The 12,130-nt window shown below is 39.1% G+C and overlaps 1 protein-coding gene across 3 annotated transcripts in view; it reads right to left on the reverse strand.

Annotated features, from left to right (window-relative positions):
• Positions 1–5,532: 5,532 nt before the first annotated feature.
• mapkap1 (MAPK associated protein 1) overlaps positions 5,533–12,130 on the reverse strand; it is a 33,555-nt gene continuing 26,957 nt past the window's right edge. For all 3 annotated transcript variants that reach the window (XM_084414577.1, XM_084414578.1, XM_084414579.1), the window contains 4 exons: positions 11,698–11,838; positions 10,055–10,192; positions 8,252–8,349; positions 5,533–7,108 (listed from right to left, as the gene is read on the reverse strand). In XM_084414577.1, the coding sequence (XP_084270703.1) occupies positions 6,986–7,108; positions 8,252–8,349; positions 10,055–10,192; positions 11,698–11,838 (500 nt within the window). In that variant the 3' untranslated portion in view covers positions 5,533–6,985. The remainder of the gene's footprint in view (positions 7,109–8,251; positions 8,350–10,054; positions 10,193–11,697; positions 11,839–12,130) is intronic.

A 12,130-nucleotide genomic window follows, 5' to 3' on the forward strand; every position in this document is an offset into this window, starting at 1 on the left:
CACACTCTCTCTCTCTCTCTCTCTCTCTCTCTCTCTCTCTCTCTCTCTCTCTCTCTCTCTCTCTCTCTCTCTCTCTCTCTCTCTCTCTCTCTCTCTCTCTCTCTCTCTCTCTCTCTCTCTCTCTCTCTCTCTCTCTCTCTCTCTCTCTCACTCTCTCTCTCACTCACCCACTTGCGCGCCGTCGTCGTGGAGGATCGTTAAAAAATTAAACATGCTAGTCTTTTTGTCGTGATGTTGTGAAGCATCGAGGGCTGCGCCACAGGGAAAGGAGCGTGCTACGGAAAACCTGAAGGAATATTTGGCGAATGCAAAATGTATGTATTGTACTACGCTATACTGAAGAGGGGGAGAATTTAAAAAAAAAATCGATTTTTTGAAAATATGAATCGATTTGACCTACCCGATTTTTATATCAAATTCTAAATCAAAATCAATCAATATTCTCTTCACACCAGATATTTATGTTTCTTCGATAGGAATTATTTAAATTTCTGTTTGGCTCCTCATCCGTCTCACGCCTGGGAGGCTCAAAATTGTATGGCTGTGGGCCATCGTAGGTTTGAGGGGGATTTTGGATCTCCTCAGACTCAAAACTCTCCATACTTCAATAGAACTTTTTTGGAACGTCTCCCTCTTCTGACGTCACAGCTCAGCTGTGTTTTAAAAATATGATCTTGACAGAAATGGCTATAAAGCTTATTGTAGGGCAATTACAGTAATCATTTTAATGATAATTACATTTTCACTCAGACATCTAAACATTATTTAATATATCTAAAAAAAAAATTTAACCTGACATACACACTTTAATGTGGGAACACATTTGTAGTGTCCAACAACAAACGCCGAGGTTCCATCGCATAGATTGTAAAGTTCCATCGTAGTAGTTTCGTGCGCGCGTGAACGTCATGGCAACATACAACACAAAGTACCTCACGCGGGAAACACTTAACGTGTCTGTGCGTAAAGAAGCAAAATGCACTCAGCTTAAATGAATACTGCTATTTCCTGTTGAATACATAATTCTTTTATATTCTGGGATTTTTTTTCTGACCATAAAAAAATATTAACGAAATAGTTTTTCAGTGCATTGTGTCATTATTAGTTGTGTCACTGGATATACAAATATTGTTTCTGAAGTTGATTTGAACTTTTTGAACGTTTTTAGAACGTTTATCAATGAAATATAACGTTGGCACAACGTTATAATAACGTTAGTGCAAGAACTTTCAGAGAACGTTAGCTTCTGGAGTGTTCCCTGTTAGCTGGGGTAACGTGTAAATGCGCGTAACTAACGTAAATAAAGCAAGCTAGTGCGCATAGGCCACGAAGTGTTGGCGAAATAGCACATTAGCAGACCAGAAGGAATATTATGGATTTTTTTCCTAAAAACTTCTTGCACAAAATAAATTCAAGCACTTTCAAGGAGCTGTATCTATGCGTGTTTATTTTCAAGAACTTTCCAGGGCCTTGAATTTTTTTTTTTTTTCAGATTCACAAACTTTCAAGGACATGTACGTGGGAACCCTGTTAGTTCATTTGTGTAGTTCACAAGTGTGGATTGCAAAATAAAGTAAACAGACACATTATACCCAAAAATTCTTCCCACAGTGACTACCAGTAAAAATTGGGACCAAAAATTCTTCAGACACTTTGACCTGATCGACCGTGTTTTGCTGAAGTGTTTTTTTCTTTTTCTTTAAATGCTAATGCGACCTTTTTACAACACAGACTGAACAAATTTAAGCATTGCTTGGTAATTGGTTGAACTAAATTGGTATCATCTAATTGTGTAGTTAAATTCAGCTGACAGATATTCAACATAATTAATTTGTGAGACAGTCTAACAGAAGGATGGACAAAACCAGGGAAATATCAACTGATTTGATAACTCGTATTTTATTACCATTTTCTAAACTAAAGCGAATAAACTGTGATAATGGGAGAAAGTTGAAGGTGTCTGAATGTACATCAGCTCCAGCTCATCTGTCTCTACTATGTCATATTACTTGCATAATTCTGTTTGTATAACAAAAAAAAAAAAAATCACCACAGATGCAGATCACGACCACAACTGTACAAATCAGAGATAAATGAGTGAGTGTTGGACGACTCCATGTTCAGTTCCACGTCTCGCTCTCTCGTGGCCTGTAGGGTTGGGCGAGCAAGGCAAACTAAATGTGACAGAGGAGAGACCCTGCACTAGCCCGAGGCTAACAAACCTACTTGGCTTTGTATTAATGCTGGAACAAAGAGATTTCTCTACATTATACAGAGACCAGTAAAAACAAAACTTCAGTTTTACTTTTAACAGTAGCTTTAGTGACCTAACCTAGCTGTGATAAAAACATAAGCACTCTACATAAACAACACCACTCGTATAGTGTCCCTCAAGCAATACACATCCGAATATAGTTTGCATGCTGCAAAGCAAACCACAATACTCTAAAAAGCTAAATACTGGAGAGATAAAATAAAGTCTAAATTATTCAGTATCAGTGTCACTATTCCTGAACTCCCAGAAACGCCTCCATTGTAGTCTTGAGTTTTCTTCCAGGAATGAACACGTCACAATATTCCTCATTTAAATCATTCATATGCAGAATAAAGGGGCGGGGCTTATTTGAGTTAGGGCCTGTTTACACAACACCATTTTCAACTAAAAACGTAAAACTTTTTTATGCGATTTGGCCGTTCGTTTACACAACAACAGCGTTTTGGGCGGCTGAAAACGCAAACTTTTGAAAACGGTTTTCAAAGTGGAAGTTTTTGAAAACGGTCTCCGTGTTAAGAGTAAAAACGCGAATCTCTTGACAATGATGTCAAGCACATGCGTATTACATGTTCAGTCTATAGTGCTTCATCGCCATCTAATGGCCTGGCAGCAGAATACTGCGTTTTCAGTTGTTTTCACGGATCCGTGTGAATGGGGGTCGTTTTGACAATAGTGTCGTCTGTACGTGGAAAACTCAAAGTAAAAACTTCTCCGTTTTAAGCATATCGTTACCCTGGTAATCCAGAGTTCTCGCGAGAGCACAAGTTGAATTTGCTCAGCGAGTTACTCTGGTGTCTAATAATGTTGTTTATTAAATATGCCCCTCTATCTGAGCTGCACCAATCACATCGGGTTATCTGATATAGGCGGGCCAGAGGCGAGATGACGACAGCGCTGTGACGTCGAAGTCATAAGTAAACATTGCAAGATGGCTATGGATGAACACCAGTTGTTTGAAACGGCTTTGGCCGCTACAGTGAACGAGTTAGACTTGGCTTTTTATCTAAAACAGGAACAGAAGACGCTGCTCGAATCGTTCCTTTGCAGGAAGGACGTTTTTGCTGTTTTGCCGACCGGATACGGTAAGAGTCTAATCTACCAGTTAGCTCCGCTGGTAGCTAAGCATATGGGGTTTATTGTTGTGATTGGTCATAGTGTTATCCAATTGCGTGCAGTGAGATTTTCAAATGCATGCTTGGTGCCGCCCCTCGAGCTGGGCGATTTTCATTAGTCGACGCCAGACCATTAATCTTTCAGATTTACAGTGGGTACGGAAAGTATTCAGACCCCCTTAAATTTTTCACTTTTTTTTATATTGCAGCCATTTTCTAAAATCATTTAAGTTCTTCTTTTTTTCCTCATTATTGTACACACAGCACCCCATATTGACAGAAAAACACAGAATTGTTGACATTTTGCACATTTATTAAAAAAGAAAAACTGAAATATCACATGGTCCTAAGTATTCAGACCCTTTGCTCAGTATTTAGTAGAAGCACCCTTTTGATCTAATACAGCCATGAGTCTTTTTGGGAAAGATGCAACAAGTTTTTCACACCTGGATTTGGGTATCCTCTGCCATTCCTCCTTGCAGATCCTCTCCAGTTCTGTCAGGTTGGATGGTAAACGTTGGTGGACAGCCATTTTCAGGTCTCTCCAGAGATGCTCAATTGGGTTTAAGTCAGGGCTCTGGCTGGGCCATTCAAGAACAGTCACAGAGTTGTTGTGAAGCCACTCCTTCGTTATTTTAGCTGTGTGCTTAGGGTCATTGTCTTGTTGGAAGGTGAACCTTCGGCCCAGTCTGAGGTCCAGAGCGCTCTGGAGAAGGTTTTCGTCCAGGATATTCCTGTACTTGGCCGCATTCATCTTTCCCTCGATTGCAACCAGTCGTCCTGTCCCTGCAGCTGAAAAACACCCCCACAGCATGATGCTGCCACCACCATGCTTCACTGTTGAGACTGTATTGGACAGGTGATGAGCAGTGCCTGGTTTTCTCCACACATACCGCTTAGAATTAAGGCCAAAAAGTTCTATCTTGGTCTCATCAGACCAGAGAATCTTATTTATCACCATCTTGGAGTCCTTCAGGTGTGCTTTCATGTGTCTTGCACTGAGGAGAGGCTTCCGTCGGGCCACTCTGCCATAAAGCCCCGACTGGTGGATGGCTGCAGTGATGGTTGACTTACTACAACTTTCTCCCATCTCCCGACTGCATCTCTGGAGCTCAGCCACAGTGATCTTTGGGTTCTTCTTTACCTCTCTCACCAAAGCTCTTCTCCCCCGATAGCTCAGTTTGGCCGGACGGCCAGCTCTAGGAAGGGTTCTGGTCGTCCCAAACGTCTTCCATTTAAGGATTATGGAGGCCACTGTGCTCTTAGGAACCTTAAGTGCAGCAGACATTTTTTGGTAACCTTGGCCAGATCTGTGCCTTGCCACAATTCTGTCTCTGAGCTCTTCAGGCAGTTCCTTTGACCTCATGATTCTCATTTGCTCTGACATGCACTGTGAGCTGTAAGGTCTTATATAGACAGGTGTGTGGCTTTCCTAATCAAGTCCAATCAGTATAATCAAACACAGCTGGACTCAAATGAAGGTGTAGAACCATCTCAAGGATGATCAGAAGAAATGGACAGCACCTGAGTTAAATATATGAGTGTCACAGCAAAGGGTCTGAATACTTAGGACCATGTGATAATTCAGTTTTTCTTTTTTAATAAATGTGCAAAAATGTCAACAATTCTGTGTTTTTCTGTCAATGTGGGATGCTGTGTGTACAATAATGAGGAAAAAAAAATGAACTTAAATGATTTTAGCAAATGGCTGCAATATAACAAAGAGTGAAAAATTTAAGGGGGTCTGAATACTTTCCGTACCCACTGTAGGTCTGGATTTCCAGGCTTGCATATCGTTGTCCTGTAAACGTACCCTTAGTTAGTAGTGTGTTGAAACTCACAGTAGTGTGGAGGGGCGGGACATTTCCAAAACACGCTCAAAATGGTTGACCAATCACAACACACGGATCCAGCCGACCAATCAGAGCACACTGTGCTTTTTGGAAGGAGGGGCTTCATAGAGGCAGGAGCTAAACAGAGCGTTACTGACAGACTGGGAAGAGAGGAGCTGCAACAATGGAGAATATGAGGAAAATAATGTGTTTTTTGAGCATTCAATCATGAAAACCCAAAGACTTTGAAAAAGGGCATGATAGGTCCTCTTTAAATATTGAAAACACAATAAAACAACACAAGGACAAAATATATTGTAGTTCAGTCTTTAATTAGAAAATCTACTTATATACAGTATACATGTACTGTAGCAAATATTGTTGATTCCATAGGCCGCATGATAACCCCCCCAGGTCATCGTAATATTATAAATAAAGTTTTATTTGAAATGTCTATTCAGCTGTTATCCCCATCACGGGAACACATGCTCTATTTGTCCATCCGTCATTGCTGAACTGAGTATCACTCATCGCTCTCTGGCTTTGACAGACATAAAAAAAAGAAAAGAAACAAGATCAGTCAAGACAACATGGCAGTCGGAAACCTGAGTCAGAACGTTTTGGATAGAACATACACCCTGAATCCAGTTTAACAACAGCAGCGATTGAAGTGGAGTTATAGGAAGAGTTTCCTCTCATTTGTAGAAAGAAACAGGTTGAAACGGCAGGTTTGGTGCGGAGAACGAGCCATCTCTACACACACAGATGAAATGAACCTAGTATAATAATGTTTTCTTTAACATTTATAATGAAATGTGGCAAAAACAGTCATACATTCCCATTGCAGCCCAAGAGGACAGTCCGAATAAACCAAAACATCCATCTAAAAGAGATAGAAGGCGATTGGTCTGTTATAATATATGCAATCAAAAGACACAATGCAGAGGGGAAAAACACATCACAGTAAAAAGTAGTTATTAATTTCTTATTTGATCATTAAAAATCTGTCATTCCTTAACCCTACGAGCCTCCCTCTGTTGGTAAAAAGAGTTTAGAGGCTTTTCCCGACGCTTAAAATCTCGAAGAACGCAGTTGTCACATTGATCTGTAGCAGGCACTAAAGTACTATGGCCAAAGAGGGTTTGTCATCAGACCCTGAATATGGTTGCTATTTACATTTTCGTAAAAAAAAAAAGAAAAAAAAAAGATCACGATCCATTTCCCTGTCAGGGAATCTGATGCGGTTTAAGTTAATATCTTTGATACATACGGGGATAGATAATACGGTTGACTTGCTCTTTCTGGCTTTTAAGGTTCCGACTGCGTTCGTTTGGTGTGCGTTTATGTACAGTTCGTTTGTAGGCAGTGGAAGTGAGTCTTTGAAACTGACGCAAACAGCAGCAAGTTCTCGGTCCTTGGCATCCAGAGTCCAGCTGATGGTTTTGTCTGTTCTGGGCGACGGCTGTGGCTTCAAACGTTAATATAATTGTTCAATTAGATTGTTGGTTGGTTTTTCTAGTACATTCGAGTGACAGCAGAGAGCATTAGTGCTCTGATATGATTAAGGACCGTCAGTCCAGGAAAGGCCGACCTTAAGAGGCTGATTTCTCCATCCAGATGAGACACGAACGTCTGTCTCATATTCATCCCATATTCGTATCCTTTTCTAAACTTCTTGGAATCCTTCTATTCTTTCTATTTTCCCATCTACCTCTTTGCCTCTGTTCACACAGGCCCGTCAGTTCTGATCGGTTTGGCCGCCAGCCCTACTGGCCCGACTTTTTGTCCTTCTGGAAACTGAAACTCGTGCGACGATTCAGTTTGCGTTGTTTCTGTGCGAAGTAATCTGCCCTCGACGTGCTGGCACGAGACTCCAGGATGTAGTTCACCTGGGAGAGGAAGAGGAAGCAACACACTTGCTATGAAAGGGATCAAATTTATACAAATGCACAAAATTAAAAACAGTATAGTGCCCCCATTTTAAAGGTTCTTCATTTTGTTTTGGAGTCTTCTACATTAGGTTTACAGGCATCCAAGTTAAAAAAACGGGTCGATAAAGGATTCAGTCTCTCTAAACCCCTCCTTTCTGCTCTGATTGGTCAGATGGCTCAGTCTGCTGCTGTGATTGGTTGAACGCATGTAGGAAACAAAACGCCTATTACCATATCTGAATTTCAGTTCTTCATCAGCATTTTATACACACTCATACAAACAGTAACGATGGTGTCAGATTTACAGTTTCGATTCCAGTGCGAGTCCTCATCCTTTGGAAGTGCAGAAAAGTGGATTCAAAAGTGGACACGAACAACACAAACCAAACTCTTCCAGTCTCAGATTCAACTACAGTGTTTGAGGGCGGGGCAAAGTAGACGTCAATCACGGGCAGCCAATGAAGACCATAAACCATACCTGTCAACCCTCCGGTTTTTCCTGGGATTCTCCCGTATTTTACCTTGCTATCCCGCTATCATCCCGTTTAAATATTTTCCCCTATTTTTAATCTTTCTATAAAAAAATCCCACTGGGCGCAAACCAGTTAAGCAGAAATCCCACCCTGCACCTAATTTCATTTGGTTAAGGTTACAATGACGGGTAGGTTTAGGGATCAGTGTTTGCTGTAGGCAATCAGTACTGTGATTCACATGACCAATAAAATCTTTAGAATCGGCTGCAGGGCGGGATTTACGCTGAAGTATTTTTGGGGGAAAAACACCCCTTTCCCTTATTTTCAAATCCCACTGTTGACAGGTATGCCATAAACAGGCATTATGCAAATATGTTGCAAACCTATGTAGGTTTGTAACAGGAAGTGAGACTGGAATTGCTTGACTCGTTTCAGGCAGTTCAGAATCAAATCCTTTAGGAAACAATAACTTTATTTGTCATGCGCGTTGATCTTTAAACCTTTGCAGACCTTTTTTACATTCAGAAACATCTATAATACACACTGTATGAAAGGTAATATTTGAAAAAGCATAATGGGGCACTTACTTTACAAGATACAAAAATATAAAGTCTCAGTTGAACCCTACCTTGAGCACAATCTCATTGACAGTAGCAGCATCACACTCGAAGTACAGGGCTTTGTAGTCGTGGTTGCTTAGATATGTGAGCTTAAATATTGCATGACCTACAAAGAAAGCATAAAAATCATCTTACATCCAGGAAAGAAGAGGAGACACAGAACATGATTGGGAATGCAACTTCCAAATGACCACCATGGTTTAACACACAGAGAGCATGTGAGCTAATCTACATTTGGGACATCCATACATTTTTTTTTGCTACCTATGTGAATATATTTTAAAATATAATTTATTCCTGTGATTTTCAGCATCATTACTCCCAGTCTTCAGTGTCACATGACCCTTCAGAAATCATTCTAATATGATGATTTGCTGCTCAAGAAACATTTCTGAATATTATCAATGTTTAAAACAGTTGTGCTGCTTAATTTTTTGGTTTCTAGATGAAAAGAAAGTTCAATTATTTGAAATAGAAATCTTTTGTAACCTTATAAATGTCTGTCACTTTTGATCTATTCAATGCATCCTTGACGAATAAACCATTTACTGACAAACAAGAGCCTGATTGAAGGTATTGTTGGGTGCATAACAAACTGAATTAAATATGACCGTGTTAAACATAAATTAAGATGTTAGCTTTGGCATCTCGGAATACGAACATAATAAAATAAATGGCCCTGCTCCAAAAACAAACGCATTTCCAAGCGTAGTCGGATCATCCGCGAGCAGACTTCAGCGATCTGTCTTCACTTCATCAATCACTGTTAGCAGCACGCGTCTGGAGAGCTGCGCTCGTGTCCCTGTCATATCCGCTAAGAAGAGATGTCTGCATCACTTGCCAATGCAAACCTTACAGAAAGGCTGCATAAATAGATTTAGTTTTCTGTAACGGAGTTCCCTGTAAGTGTAATGCAATATAAATCCCTTGGTGAGTTTGCAGTGCTACAACTAGCCTATATCTGTCAGTCGGCAGTGATGTGGGGACATCAAAAGAGTTTAAACATAAACCAGAGGCCTTTTCTCTGAGGCGGCGAGAGCGTGTTTTAGTGCCTATAGTGTTTTTGGCAACACTTTACAATAAGGTCTCGTCATTAGGAAATGCAATGACTAACAATGAGTATTTGTACAGCATTTAGAAACCTTTGTTAATGTTCCTTAATAAAAATATTCATGCTAGTTCATTAATATTAAGATTAACATTAGCTAAGATCAAAAAATGCTGTAGAAGTATTGCTCATAGTTCACGTTAACTAATGTTAACAATTGAAACCTTATTGTACATTTTTACCATTACTTTAGTGAATTATAAAATAATACTTATAAAATACATAAAGTACACTTTGTTTTACCCCATTTTTAATAAACGTATCTACTACTGTTCAAAACTTTTTTAGAAATTAATACTTTAAATTAATGCAGAACAACTGTTTGTAACATTGATAATAATCAGAAATGTTTCTTGAGCAGCAAATCATCATATTAGAATGATTTCTGAAAGATCATGTGACACTGAAGACTGGAGTAATGATGCTGAAAATTCAGCTTTGATCACAGAAATAAATTACATTTTAACATATATTCACATAGAAAACAGTTATTGTAAACTGTAAAAAAATATATTTCACATAATTTTTACTGCATTTTATGATCAAATAAATGCAGCCTTGATGAGCAGAAGAGACCTCTTTCAAAAAACAAAGTCTTACTGATCCCAGAATCTTTGCATGGTGGTATAAATAAAATAAAAATAAAAAGATTTGATGCAGAACTAGTTATATATTCCTTTACTAAAGTATGAGCAGAACTGACTTGGACTCTTCTCCTCCACCAGGTCGCAGGCACACAGCAGATCCGAGTCTATGGAGATCGGCTTCTGTCGGATCCAGAACTTCGTGCTTGTCTTCTGATTGGTGACAGGGTCGATCTCTACCTTTTCACCAGAAACTCCTGAAAAAGTGGGAAGGCTTTATCATAAAAATCACTTTGGAAACCATAACTGTCAACTTTTATCTAAAGTGTTAACAAAAGAATGGCATCCAGGTTTTGTGTGAATTTATTTCCCCTGTTATTTCAATAAGAATGGAGACCCGAAGCAGGCTGAAACTGATTCTGTGGGAAACTTTGTGTGTGTGTGTGTGTGTGTGTGTGTGTGAGAGAGAGAGGGGTCTGGAATATTATTACAGGTCTATCTCACAAGCACACACAAAGTCCATCCATAATGGATGTGACAGCTGTCCATCATTCACATGACATAAAAAACAGCATGCAAACATCAGTGTGTCAGAAAAAAAATTCCAGTCTGTCAATCAAACTGATATTCCAAAAAAGATTCCACAACTTCCAGTGCCTGCAGCGCTGCTGTAATTGGGATGGAGCTGTGACTGTAGCAACTGTCAAGTGTGCTGGAATATTTTCTTGCGTTTTCACAAAACAGAGCTGTGTTTGATCTGAAGACCCTCAGCCAAACTTTTGTTCATGCGTGGAGTTGCACATTTTAAGAGTTGGAGAAACTGAGAAGTCAGGAGAAGCGAGAGAGAACTGGAGAGACTTTTGTTACAGGAATTTTTCCGTGTTAGCATTTTGTGCCGTACTAAACTAAACCATATCAATAACTTATTTATAGTTTTTATACATTATATTATTTTGTTTAATACTACAGTATACATTTATGATTAAAAGAAAATTTCAGAATGGCATGTTAACATTTTATTGTATATAATATCATACTTTCCTACTATACTATTAGAATAACAATACTATTACATACTATTATAATATGCTTCTACACTAATATTATGCCATTTCTGATCTTCTATATTACACTACAGTAGGGTTGGGTATCGTTTGAATTTTACACAAATTGCACAAAGAAATACACTGAACAAAGATACGATTTAAGATTTTCAGGTACAGAAATGAATCAAATGTAAAATAGCACTGCACTTTATGAATAAAATATACATTATATAGTTACAAAAGTTATTCAGTCAAGAACTTTTGTTGTTTAACGCTATTATAGAGACAGCAGCAGAAATATTAGGCTGCTGTCACTTTAAGAGCTGCACAGATCCAATATACTGTTACGAGTTATTTTTTTTTAAATCAACTGTTTACGTTCACTTAAGATAAAACCGAATGTGTTCATGAGGATATTTGTACATATTTTTGTGCGTAATTGTTCAATACTGTGCACTATTCAGTATGAGTGGCGGCTTTCTGTGTGCAGCATAGAAAACAGCACTCGGGTCTTCTTGTGCTTGAATGATAAAATGCACAAAAAGGAATCGATAAGGAATCAAATTAGAATTTTATAACAAGTATCCGACTTTCGATTCCCAACCGAACACTACAGTACGCGATTTTGTCCCACTGATTCTGAAGAGAAAACTCTTGGGTTGGCTCTGAATGTCGGTCTGTGTATTGGCAGAAGTAGAGCCTAGTGTGATCTGTACCTAGCTGTACATCTGTGGTGAAGCGGAGCTTGTGGATCATGCTGATCTTGAAGGACTTGTAGTGGTGACTGCTCAACATGTCCTGTACCGTAGTGATGTCTATAGGCGGGTCCTCCTCCGAGCTTTCCTCGCCTCGAGAACCTACAGATGAAAGCAGGAGGAGACGGAGAAAGAGATGTTGTTTAGGTGTGCATTTGCGCACTATACATTTAAAGTTGCTGTTGTTTTTCGACAATGAATGTGATCAATAAAGTGCATCTATTCATTTAATAAAGGAAAAACTCTTCCTGAAATGTTTTAAAGGGGTTCTATTATGCTTTTTCCACTCACATTTTTAATATTTTTTAGTGTGTAATGTTGCTGTTTGAGTATGAAAATGGTCTGCACAGTAACAAAGCACAAAGTCCCTCCAGCGGGAGTTATTCTCTACATC

This window comes from Rutilus rutilus (assembly GCF_951802725.1).
Source record: "Rutilus rutilus genome assembly, chromosome: 7".
Classification (NCBI taxonomy): domain Eukaryota; kingdom Metazoa; phylum Chordata; class Actinopteri; order Cypriniformes; family Leuciscidae; genus Rutilus; species Rutilus rutilus.